Below are 13704 nucleotides of genomic sequence, written 5' to 3' on the forward strand. Positions count from 1 at the left end.
ACTGTCATTGAGGGCAGGAAATGAGGGTTTATCCTTAAGGGATGTCAGTGTTATAAGGCTTTAAGTGTTTTAAGAGGAGGCTATTTTATTAAGTGTGTCATTCACCACCATTAGGTCAAATTCATCACCATTCACCCCGAGTACTTCATACAGGTTTTATGATACTGGAAGATCTGTTTTACCACACTATTTGGCAATGAAAGATTGTCAGAAGGGACTACTGCTTTTATGTGTATTGTTTTGGAGTGAAAATTGGTCCTTCCTCCAAGGGTAAGGGTGAGGTTGGGCAACATGGACTTTCAGCTGATGTACAGGCTGCGTAGTTGCTAAATGTTTACATCTTTTTTTTCCTCTTTCCCTAGTCCTGGAGATCGACTTCTCAGAGCTTGTTCTGGAGGAAATCATTGGCATAGGGGGCTTCGGAAAAGTGTATCGAGCTGTATGGATAGGAGATGAGGTTGCTGTCAAGGCAGCTCGCTATGACCCTGATGAGGACATCAGCCAGACCATTGAGAATGTCCGCCAAGAGGCCAAGCTCTTTGCAATGTTAAAGCATCCTAACATCATTGCCCTCAGGGGCGTGTGTTTGAAGGAACCCAATCTTTGCTTGATCATGGAGTTTGCCCGTGGAGGATCGCTAAATAGAGTGTTGTCTGGTAAAAGGATACCTCCTGACATACTAGTGAACTGGGCAGTACAGATTGCGAGGGGAATGAACTACCTGCATGAGGAAGCAATTGTTCCCATAATTCACCGTGACCTGAAGTCCAGCAACAGTAAGTGCTACACAGTGAACAGCCAGGGTGCTGGGATAAGGGTTTGGAAAGAAATCGTACAAAGAAGAGAGGAGAGTAATGTTAACTTAGCGATCCTTTCTTGTGAACCACTGTATCCTCTAATTCAATCCCAGAGGGGTTTATTTTTCTCCAATATGGTGCTACAGACCACAGAAAAGATGTAAATGCTTTCACTTTGTAGAAGAAACTTAAATGATTGGATGCAAAAGCAACTGTAAATGGACCGTGCTTCTCTAGTAGTTCATATATATACAGTGTCTCAGTTTTATTGGCATTTCAGCAGACTCCTGTATCTTGGAAAGTCTTGTTGAACTTAAAATGTGTATTCTCCTTCCACTTTTTGGAAGGATAAATGCTCCTTTGGAAAGATAAATGCTCCAAAGCTTTCATTTTACTTGGTAGATTTTGCTGTATAGATGAGATGCAAGCCTGTTTTCCTTATGGGAGATTTAACCCATCCCTGCTGAATTGGATCCTCTCTCTATCTCTCATAGAGCTGGTGTTGACAGAAACATTAACTCAGGTAAATGAAATGTGCCAGTGGGTGCCCTTGTACACCCAGGACTTCAGCTGATGTTTGTGGTGCTTTACATGGGATGCAGCTGACCCATTAGAGCATGGGGACTGAACTTTGGTAGTTACAATTCTGGAAATCATGGGGAATAGCTACTCTGTAATACTAATAGCATTATTGTCTGCCACTTGGGTATTGTTTTTGTAGTGTCTCTGTTTTCCCAAACTTAAAATTGCCTTGAAGTCAAATGCATGCATAGAACATTATTTATGAGTGTGGGAGAAAACTGCTGCAGTGGTTTAAAGATCATCATCTCCTTTCCTGATGCTCAGATGCAGCTGTTTAGCCTTTCTCTCTGCTTGTCTATGTCTAGATGGCAAGAGCAAACACATACCTGCATGTTGGCTGCAGTGGTTTAGATAGGTGTGTTAGTATGAACTCATTTTCATTTATGGCTCGAGTTAATAAGCGCTATGAACTGGATGACTGGGATGCAGGCAAATGTTCTCTTTTACTTTGAGGGCAGTAACATCTAGCAAAGAGGTCTGACAGATGGGAATTTTAATGTCTTAAGCTAGCATTAACCATTATAATGCTGTAAACTTCCAGGCCTTGCAGAATCTTCCTATGTTGTTTTGGCCTCAAATCTTGTAGCAGTGAATTTACATAGTTTATTGAGAAGGAAAAAAAAAAGTATTATTAACTGTTGTTAGAGAGTTTGAAAATAGGAACTATGAGAGCTTTCAAATTAGTTTCTATTAATATTATTCTTATACTGTTAAGTTTCCCTTTTTGTTAGAGTAAGGCAATCTTAATGTCTATAAAGGTTTCCTAATATCTAAACCCTTCCCTTACAAATGGCAGTATATATGGGCATATTGATAAATGGTGTAAAATGAAGGATTGATTGGCTTGGTTAATGGATGACTGGCTGCATCTGTGAATAAGAAATAGTTGCCTTTAAGTGTTGGGCCTTTCCTCCTTACCTAAGAAAATATTTACTTGCTTATTTTGCTAACAGGCCATTAAGACTTTATTGCTTAATGCTATCTGAACATTTTTGAGTTTAGAATGAAAGTTGTTTCTAAGATAAAAAGCTGCTAGCTCCCAGTATTTCACTGTTTTATTCAGACTAGAGACTGCTATTTGTAAAAGGGAAATGTATCAACCAGAGAACCAGCCCAACTAGAGGGACACCAGTGCACAATGTCACCAACCAAACACAGATACGGGTGCTAGAAAACATCTGTACTGTCAGCAGCAAGAGTACATGTCTCTTGTCACAGTGAATCAGCAGTATGTAATTGTGCTGCACTGTAAATTGTCAGTGAGAACTTGAGGGTTTTGCTACATATATTACTAGAATTTTCCTCATTTGGGAGGAAGCAATAGTAAAGGAAGAGGAAGAATGAGTGGGAACACCTGTGGAAGGATTCAAAGACATCCTGTGCTTGGAGGGGAGAGGTAGAGAATTTACATGGTAGTCTTGACCAAAGATGCCATCAGATCTAGTACAGAAATGATGAGTATAGGAAAATTCTAGCCCAGCTAAGTCTGCAGAAAGCAGTATTATATTTGGGAAACTAAATAAATGTAGGAGCTGATACTGGAGGGAAGGACTTCAGATATTTTAAGGAAAATTCATTGTTTTGTAACTCTGTTTTGAAATAAGATGAATTAGTAGCCTCAGGTATAGGCTTGACATTACAACAGCTGTTTACTTTAGTTTGGCAATATAGAATTCTTTGTTCTGTGCTGTGTGGTGGAAAAGAAATTTTTAAAGATGTATACTATTTTAAACATTTGAAAATATATTTTCTTTTCTGGGTGTATCTATAAAGCAAATATCATAAATATTAGGTTATGACAACGGTGGGGCTTTTTTGGGGGGGAGGGACTGTTGGTCTTTTCTGTTTGGGTTTTTTTTCCCCCCACAAAAGTGTATATTACCTATACATGCAGGTAGACTTAACTCATGATTACCTGTAGGACAAACAACTTTGGACTACCCAAGTCATGTCTTTCCTGAATACCTTCTCACTGCATTGCTGAAATCCCTTTTCCATTATATGTAATGAGCGTCTTGGAAAGTTCTCTGCTCTGTTTTCTATGTAAAGCTTTTTACAAGTTCTGTAAAGATTAGTGGACTAAGTATGTTATTGCATCCTGATTTATATATGGCTTGCGTTTTCTGTGTTTTTCTGATGTACTTAGTTTTCTCAATTACTGTGGATAATTGAGAGCAGGTTATGTTGTTAGCTTTGTGCCTATAGAATTACAAGCTTGTAGCATTTTCTTTGCACAAGTTACCACCCACCCATAGGCAGTAATGTGTCTCTGGAGAAGGAACAGCTTCTGCTTGTAAGAACTTGGAAAAGATTCTTGCAGACACATTTCTTTCATGTACTAAACATCTACAAGTACTGTAGAGCTGTCATGGGAGCATCAGCTGTATTGATCTACTGATTGGTACTGCGTAAGTAGTCCCAGCTCCAGCTGGGACCTACACTATTCATCTGAAGCTGCAGGATGAGTTAGTTTGGGAGTTGGGGAACAAGATGGGGGAGTGGGAAAGAACAGAGTTGCCTTATTCAAAATCAAATTTTCTACTAGAAGAAAATCAGAGAATGCCTTGCTTTCAGATGTCTGCCTATATTTAGGCAGATAAAGAATGCATAAGGACAGTACTTCATGATGAACCTTTTAAGAAGGTCACGTTACGTTTTGAGCAGTAAAATAAGTCAAGTGGGCACCTTAATACAAGTTTGAGAAATTACCCCATTATATATGTATAAGGATTTGAAAAAAAATTCTTTTAAATCTAAACTATTGCAGCTTTGTGGACTCAAGTAGTAGGTACCAAAATAATGCTCAGAATAGTTCTCAACATTTCTGATGGCATAGTAAAGAACATAACATTTTGATTGCTTTGGGATATAACTTCATCTTGTATAGGGACTGAACTTCAGGGGATTATTTGAAGATTCCAGGAGGTGTCTGTTTCTTGATGTTCTCCTTGTCAAAAAGCGCTCTCCAAACAATTGTTTTCCTTCTTTTAACCAAAAGGTGCACATTTTTTCTGTTCCATTGTTTTTCTTCATTTTTTTTTCTCCTTTTCATTATTACAACTTTATGTTTAATGCTAATACATTTAGAGTGCAGGAAAAGTGCCCTGTATGTTTTAAGTACCGTGCTCGTTTGAGGCAGATTTTTATTGTAAATCTTGGAGGTTCTGAGGGCTGTCTGTTTCAATGCTTTGGGGATGCTATCAGGAAATGAGTACATAAAGATCTTTACGGAACAAATTGCACACATGTGATTTATTTTTAAAGACCCTGAAATTCTTTTGCTGAGTGTCAGTTCAGTTGGCAGTGAAGCTGGTAGGTGAGCGTTCCAGTGGCACTACCAACTTGCATGTCAGTCGTATAACTACACAAGAGAAAGAAGATAACCAGGAAAGCTATTTTGTTCTGCTGTGTGAGGAGATAAATACTTATCTTTTTTTGGCATTTTATTCAAGAGATTCCATTTATTCCATGTGAAAATTAATCTTATTAATCTGATAGAATCCTCCCTGGCTTCTTTTTCTTCTCTTCATCTGGTGATATTGCTAACCTTTCCGTCTTCAGCTGCATGTTGGTGCTCCACTGAGCCTATGTTACAGAATTGGTAGTAGGCCTCTCCCAATGTGAACGCTCCTAAATAATCTAAATGCTGAGCTATAGAAAAAAAACAACTAGGAATGCCCACTGAAATCAACATCACTGTGTTTAGCACAGCTCTTAGTTTCCCTTTCTCTTATCTCTTATCTGTGATTTGAGTCTCATTTCTGGCCAGAGGAAGGTGCTTGACATATAATGCTTAGGGTCAAAAAGGGCAGTCCCGTTGGTTTTAGTGAAGTATCATAAATAACGAAGCTGGTCCTGTTTGTCTCTGTCTGTCAATGTTAGATATGCCAGCATTGCTATAGGAATAATGCCAGTTAACTAATGCTGCAGAGAACTAGCAAAAGCATATTTGCTCTTTATTTTGACTGGCTCAGCAAAATACGTTTGTTATTTGCACTACATTGAAAGATTTTGCTGAGGGTGTTCGTGCTGGTTAGCAAAGTGCTTTATAAAAGTCACCATGTTTGTGTTCCACAAAGCAGCACAGAAGATTAGCAGCAAAGTGACATGGCCAAGGTCAAAGAAGGAGGTAAGGACAGAGCTCAAAATAAACCCCAACAATTCTGATTCAGTGAAGTCAGTAGTTGTTCCCTTCTAGTTCTCTGAAGGTGTTCACCTCTCCTACTTTTTGGACCACCAAGGTGAGCTTGTGCTATCCTGAGATTCAAAGCTCCAGCTTTCTAAAGAATTCCAAACTCTGCTATAGCTTTGCTTATTTTATGCAGTTGTTAAGCCTTTTCCTGGTCATAAAGATGCTAATAGAGCTGACTTTCACATGGTCTCTGGACAGTTGTTCATAGGACTTACAATATTCCTTGTTCGTTTTTGGTTTTTTTTTTTTTGTTTTTTTTTTGTTTTTTTTAAAATATGGGCCGAATTTAGAAGCAGGGATTCCTTGCAACTAGTTCAAATCCAACCCAAGGACAACAGGACTTGAATGTTACATAACTAATCACATGTTGTCAAGATAGATATCTCATTCCTTGTTGCAGTATTCACATCCCAATCCATTTGTAATTGACACTCTTCTGTTGGTCTTTTCAGAGAAGGAAAAGTACTTAATGTAAACCTCTTCCTCTGTCTGCCAGTGTTGTAGAGGAGAGCTCTTCCAGGGTTTGCTTAAAGTATGTTGGCAGAGCAGTTTGGAAGTCTGCACTATTAATGCTGCTTCTGGTACTTCAGTGTAATTTGCTGACTAACTCTGCAATGTTGTACCTTCTATCAGAATGGATTTCCTTTTGTCAGTGCAATTAAATGAGTGTGAGTAATGCTCCATGTAAAGTATAGTGAAACTATTTCAATGGCATCTGAATACTTTACATTGGGTGAATAATTGATCCGGCCTTAGTTGGGTGGTCCCTTGCCCTGTAAGAGGAAAGTGATAAAAATGTGAGGGTTTTTTTGGGAGGGACAAACAGCTGGGAGATTAATTTTATGCAGATGTTCTCCGGTTCATTTCAGGGAGCAAAAATCAGTAAACCTCTATTTGTAATTTTTTTTTCAGATTTAAAAAGTGTGTACAGTAGAAATCAAGCCTTTCAAAGAGCCTGAATATACTCCTAAGGGTGATTAAAGATGACTTTTCAGATTCTGCCCTTAAGCAATTATCTGATTCTATGGACATGCTATACAATATTGCTAATGGTGCATAACTCCTAGTTCTGGTTATTCTGCTTATTTCTCTGTCTCTGCAGAATATCAGCCTTTCTGCTGATATTCTGGTCACTTGTATTGTGGTTAAAAAAAATTCCAAATAACTATAATTTTTTGCATGTGTTAATATGATGATGAAATTCGTGCCAGTAGTACTACAACTTGTTGTTGAACAGAATGAAAAAATATTTTAATTTCATGTGTTATTAGTTCAGAAGATGTAAATTATACCTGAAAGTGACACTAAGTTTTAAGCTGTTACTGGGAATTCACAGAAGTAGGGTGACAGTTTACTTTGGTGGTTTGGGGTTTTTTTTTTTCCCCTTAGCTTGTCTAAATTAGCACAACTACTTTCCTCTCTGAGAGGTTTGACAGATGCTTTCATGTTGCAGTCTTATTTTCAGTATGTTTTAGTAGATTTCTGAGAGTTCCAAAATGAAAAGACATCTGTAAATGGTTTGTTTTAGTTGAATATGAATTGATGTCTTCACTGTTAATTGCAAGTCAAAAATAGAAAGACTTTATGGAATAAGTTTGATGTCCACAAGAACACTTTGGTATTCTCCTGCCTACAACAAGTAGCAAAAAGGCAATTTCACAAATGGAATCCCTTATCTTTGTAGACAAGAATGGAAAGAGTTCCTCTCATTTTTAAGAAGTGAAATTGTGTCTATCGCTTTTAAAAACCTAGCTAATATCCTTTTCATGTCTTTGTGCCACTGCATATATTTTTCTGCAGGGTTCTTTCTGCTCCTAAGGAAAAAAAAATAACCAAGAGTTTTGACACTAAGCACTTTATCCAAATTGTGCATATGGAACCATAGAACAGATACAAGCAGAGCTGAGCACCATCATGCAGGAGGTATACCTAGGCATCTGTGTGCTGCTCCCATGAATTCACTATCTGACCATCTGTGACAGAGCTGGGATAAATCTGTGTTTTTCTGAAATTTCTAAGTAGCAAGTCAAGAGTGAGAACAGCCTTGTTGTGGCATTGCCGGGAAGCTAGAATAACTTTTTCAGCTCCACTTTTTTTTTTTTTGGATGTTGCTCCCACGTCAATAAACTTAATTTGAATTTTGAGAGATTTCCGTCAGCAGCTTTACTTTTGCTTTTCTTATCAAACAATTCATTTCAGAATTTCAGCATATCCGAAGCAAACAAACTCTTGAAGCATCAGAAGTTAAGCACACTCTTGCTCTTTGAAGTGATGATTCATCACCCAAGATGATTCCTTAATTTTAAGTAATATCCCATTTTGAAGATGGTGCATATTCCCTTATGACAAGACAAGGAAAGCCTTAAGCTGTTGGAGAGAATACAGGATATAGCACGTGATTTTAAGTGGCTGCTTTTTGGTACGTCTTTACTTTCTGATTCTAGGATAGTTTCGGTTAGATTGGTGTGACTTTGATTTCCAAAAGGTTGCCAAAGTTCACTGGCATATCTGCTAATTGCTTCTTAATTGTCCGACTGCTAATGGAAAGGTAAATTCAGCCTTCCTCAGACCTGAACTTTTTCCAGATATGAAAAAGAAATAGTAACAGAACCTCATGCACTAAGAAGAGAAACTATGGTAATGTATAAGGGTTTATAATTATGTTGTTTGGTTTCATCAGTGTTTTTTAAGATCAGGGAGAAGAGGACTCACTCGCATAATAGTAAATCTTTGGGTCCCAGCCTGTAGAAGAGTCGTTATGGTGGTAATGGCAGCATGGTGCAGCATTGTTTAGGGTTCTCTTCAGAAGGAAGTAGCCAGAGGATAGACAGCCCTCCTAGGAGCTGTTTGTGTTACTACCACACATAGTCCTTCCACTCTGCTTTGTAAAAGCATTGTTATATTACTCAAGCATTTATTATAACACCATTTTTTATTAAAAACAAAAATACCCTCCCAAAACACCGAACTTTGTCTAATGCATGTATATTATCTCTGAAATCCTCTATGTGCTTTGGATGCTGTACCACTTAAGTCCTGGATGACTTTTAGAGCTACAAGCCAAGCTCCTAGTTAGCTGTACAACATCTTCCTCTGATGCTTCATCAAACAGGCTTCTGGAATTTGCTTTGGCTGTTGAGAAATGTTAAGATTTGCTGTTTGTATTACAACTGGAAACCTTCACTTAAAATGTGAACATGGCTTCAACCTTGCTGATTTATAGACTTACTGTTTAGATGTATAGCAAATGATAATGTGCCAGTAGCTCCATTTACTAGTAACAGGTAAATATTTCTGCCACTAAGATTTTACTTATCGCAACAATTGCTGTGCTTAAATTGGGGATTCCTGGGGGTTCTTGGGGTACTATAAAGAAGTGCTAGTATGGATAATTGCTGTAAAGATGGTATCTGTAAGGGCAGTGTGATGTATGTGAAGTAGGCCATGTGGTCCACCTGCCACAAAAGTATTACAGGATTTCCTGTTGTTTCTCTTCTTTGAGTATGGGCCTAGGAGGAGAAGTTAGAGAGAATAGTCTTTAGTTGCTTTTGACTTTGCATTGTTCAAGGATCCTGAAAATAAGAAAAATCCCATAACTTTGAGTAATAGAATTTGATATGCCTAATTCTGCTTGTTGAAGTGTTGTCAATCTTGCCCTTGGATTTACTGATTTGCTTTTTCTTGTTTGATATAATCAGTCACATAGTATGTGGCTTTGATATGATTATGATCATCTGGTAACTGGGGGATATTCCTAATGCTTCATCAGGGTACTGTGTAGTCACGTAGACTCTTTGATCACAGAGTAAGCTGGGTTAGAAAACTAACAGAAATCTTAACACATCAAAAAGTGAACAGCTTTCTGATGGCTTTACTGGATGAGCTGTTATCTTGCATGGACTTTCATGTGCAACAGTGCAGGACTACCCTCTTTCTCAGCAGCTGGCAACTTATTCTGCCCAGCTTATGGTAAAAGTCTGCTGTATTCAAGAAGTCTGAATTTCACTGTTGTCAGCTGTAGCTTGGTGTTGATTGTGCATCTCAGAGCCTTTTAACATTTGTTCTGATGAATGGAAATACACCTCTTCCTTTTCTTAGGGTTTTTTAATTAAATCTGATTTAAGAAAAAAAAAAAAACAAAACCAAAAACCACAAACAAACCACCAAAAACCCCAGCTTCTGGTGTGGTTTGTGCTGTGGCCTGTGAAGTTTTTATGTCTTCCTTGCCTTCTAGATTGTGGAGTACCAGCCTATTCCAGCAATGAATAGTACTTGGTGTTATTGACCATTTCATAGAGGTGTCTTAATTGCAGCCAAAGCAAAACAGTTCTGTGCTACCTTTTTCATCGTGAATTTCATGTTTCTGTTTGCCTGGAAATGGCTCCCACTGAACTAGCATTATTATTAAATCTCTTTTCAGACAGTCTCTTGAGCGACAATTAATGAAAGTCATTCACGTGATTCTACTCTTCCCTTTCCTTTTTTTGTTGTTGCCTAATACAGTTCTTGATTTGTTGCAAGCTTTCAAACTAATATGATTTGGCAAAGCATGGTGTTGGGTACAGATGTAATTATATTTTCTCCTTGGAGCATTTAACTGATTATGAAGAGTACAATAATCCATGCCTGAGCTAGAAGGTTGTTCCAATGTAAGCAGTATGGTAGCATTTAGTCTGAAACCAGAGCTGAACAGCTTCATTTTTCCAGGAAACTCACCTGAGTGTTCTCCAGGAGCATTCAAAGTGTTTTGTACCAGATCATTAAAGCGATAAGATTTTTTTCAGCTTGGCTAGGTGAAAGGATCGATTCTAAATATATCGTGGCTCTGGAGGCCTTTCCTGTCCCCTCCTCCATTACGCATTAGCTCTTTAGAGTTACTGTACTGCACGGCTTAAAATCCAAGAATTGCTGTGCTGTCACATCCATCACCTCTTCTAGGTTGATAGAAGAGGACAGTCGGCCAGCTTTATGGATTTGCTGAACCCTCACGCATACGCAATGATTAAAAAGCTTTTCCTTCCAAGGTATATATTTTTTTAAGTGTGTTGTTGCTGGATGGTTAGTAATAGAAGAGAGAAAATATTTGCTTATTACTAGAGACAATATTTGTATTCTTTGTTTTTCCTTCCAAGATGTGAAGTTTTGAGTGAGTATTAAATTCTGTGCTCTACAGGATCTTATGCAACACTTAGGCTTCTGCACCACAAATATTAGCATAAAGATGCAGTCCTACTGAAATGAATGGCAGAGTACCCAACAGAAGGTAGGTAAAGGCTGCATGTGGAAAGCCCGGACTCAGTCCATGTGCAGATCTGTTAATCACTTTAAGTACTCTGAATGCAGGATCAAGAGCAGATTGCTTGTTATCTGGATACTTGTGAAGCAAAGCTGTGCAGGCTGACTATGGAAGGTAGAGCTAAAATTGCAAATTAGATTTTGGCAAACCACTACAATATGAGGTCTCATTTTGGAGCAAGTTTTTGAAATCCTTTCCCAAAAGCTTAGTTCTGTCCTTAAGGCAGTATGACAGTGTATTGCCAATAGGACTTAATAATTAAAAAAAGGAACACCTGGCAAGCTCAGTCCCTTGTCCCCTTTGCAATAACGCTGCTTTTTTGACTTGTTAGGCAAACTGCAGACTTACTAGCTACCTTCTGGCTCTCTGAGACCATGACTATCAGACAATGCAGCAGCATGAAGCAATATATTAAGGCTTTTTATCTGACATCCAGTATTTCCCACCACCACCATCTGAGCTGAAATGTATCTTGGGAAGTTTTCCTTATTCATGGGAGGGGAAAATGAGATTGGAACAATCATAGTAAGTTCAGTGAAGCCATCTTCTATGCAAGAGCATTTTTGTTTGATCTATGGATACTTTTCTCCTTCAAATAAGGACTGTTCAAAAACTATAGGACTATGGTTAATATTTGCTATTACTATAGTACCTTCTGAATAAGAACCCTGAAGATTTCAAAATGCTTTGCGTTTCTTCAGAGTACAGTGGAAGTTTTTATTCATTTTTCAGACAAAAGAAAGTATAAAAAGTAGTAATTGGACCATGCAAGAGGCAAAAGATGCTTATCTCATTTTTCTGAATTAGTCTCCATTTAAAAAAATAAATCCACATTTGCATGAATTTCACAGCCTCCCAGTGTGAAGGACTGGAAATAGATGTAGAAGGCAGTCAAAGGTATTTGGACAAAGCGAAGATTATACCTAGATTGTGGGGAGATGAGTACAAAAAAAATACTGTAAACTGGAATTGGCTGTCCCAATTGTGAAATTCCAGGGGGTGTGTGTCAGGGAAGAAGTTAAAATTTAAGTGTAATATTAATATTTTAGTGTTCATGGACCCTCTGGCTAGGAGTAGAAGTTCTCAGAAAGTGCCTTCAGAGCTGTCGTAGCTTGGATAACTTTATTCTGTGGTCTGAAAAACAAACCCTTAGAAAACATACGGGGTTGAGTGAGGAGATTCTTTGTTCAAGACAAGGTTTCTTGTAACAGATTGGCTCAGTTTTGGACACGTTCTGCCATGAGTGGGTGGGAGAGTCTGGATCCTGTGATATTAATCAGACTTTTTTCCTCTCTGGCACACCTTCAGCTTCCGTAAGCCTTTAGCTGACTTCTGAAACTAGTGTAAAGCAGTTTTTTGATAAATATGGAATTGTTTGGAAATGGAAATATTCTCTGTTTCCTTCAGCTCTTGCACTTGAGACTTCTGCTGTATTGCTGGCAGGGAGAAGTTTAATGGTAGTACCTCCTCATACAGGTCTGGATTGCTCTTAAATCCTACCATGGAAAAGCCTTGCAGCTTTTAGAACTTGAAACCCTGCTCGTGTTTTGCATTTAAGGGTCTCGGAGTGAAAAAACATTGGTTTCCGTAAAGGTTTTACTCTGTTCTTTTTCTTTCTGTAAAGCTCTTGCACCTGGGATTTGATGGACTCAATATCTGATACGTCTCCTTACAGTACTTGAATTATCTAAATGGAGGAAGTGGATGGGCTGATGCTTATCCACTATCTGACAAAAGTTTTGCTATTTTGCATTTTGGTAAGTGAAGCCACAGTAAGCTGTTCGGTTTGCAGGATGGAGGAAGAAATAAAATGTGTCCAATATTCCCACCCACAATGACTACTCAACTGCAGCAATGGTCTTTCACACTCCAGCTATGACAGGGTAAGCATTAGTTCCCCTCTTTGTAGCTGCCTGTTGACCTTACTGCTGTTGAAAACAGTGATCGTATAGTAACAGATGAGCAAAGGCCTATGGGAAAATAAATCTGGTACTAGGCTGTTGTATCTATAGGTGGTTGAATTGCTCTGGAGTGATCTGCAAAAACACCCAACTGCAGCAAAAATGCATGGTATTATTCTGGGAAAGAAAAGATAAGTTAGGTAGTGTAGTGTCATTCCATGTGAGTTTGAGTTCCTTTGCCATGTTTCAGCCCTTGAGGTCTTAAGTAGTGGTCTTCTCACTTCTCTTCAATCTAACAAAATAAGACTAGATATGTTGAAGCATTGGGACTAAAGGAGAAATCTAGTTAAGAGTCCAGATAAGAATATGGGAGACTGGGGAAGAAACTTCACTAAGTCTGTGCAGGTAGTTGGATGGCTACGTAATGATTTAAATATCAGAATTAAATGTTTCTACACCAAGTAAAACAACAAAGATGACATGTTTATCCTATTTATAGTCATTCCTCTTGTCACTCGCACCCACCCATCGCTGTTGCTGCCATCTAGCTCTTGTACTCTGTCTCCTTAGAGCCACATCAGCTGGTTACATAGTCCAGCACAAAATAATGGGTAGGGGCTCTCGGGAGTGGGTATGAGTGGGATGTGCTTGCAGGCTAAATCCTTTTGCTGGAGTTTTGCTCATGTCTTGATATGACTGCTTTCCTCATTCCTGGAATTGTGGATGGCAACCCATTTGACCCACAGCAGTGCTAACGTTGGTGAAGACTGCAACAGAATTACTGAAGTGCACTGACACTTACAGGTATTCAGATATTTCCATCACCTTTGGGTTTTTCAGGCCTTCTGAACTCTACATCATCAAGTTGCTGTGTCTGTTTGGTGGTTTGCAGTCAGGGCCTCACCTGAGACCACCGCCACCCCCTCTGTCTCTAGG

General features: G+C 38.6%; 1 protein-coding gene across 1 annotated transcript in view; it reads left to right on the plus strand.

The window, feature by feature from the left end:
* Window positions 1-484: 484 nt before the first annotated feature.
* MAP3K9 (mitogen-activated protein kinase kinase kinase 9) overlaps window positions 485-13704 on the plus strand; it is a 50125-nt gene continuing 36905 nt past the window's right edge. The window contains exon 1 of the mRNA XM_050897064.1: window positions 485-776. Coding sequence (XP_050753021.1) covers window positions 545-776 — 232 coding nt within the window. The 5' untranslated portion in view covers window positions 485-544. The remainder of the gene's footprint in view (window positions 777-13704) is intronic.

This window comes from Gymnogyps californianus, chromosome 5 (assembly GCF_018139145.2).
Source record: "Gymnogyps californianus isolate 813 chromosome 5, ASM1813914v2, whole genome shotgun sequence".
Taxonomy (NCBI): Eukaryota; Metazoa; Chordata; class Aves; order Accipitriformes; family Cathartidae; genus Gymnogyps; species Gymnogyps californianus.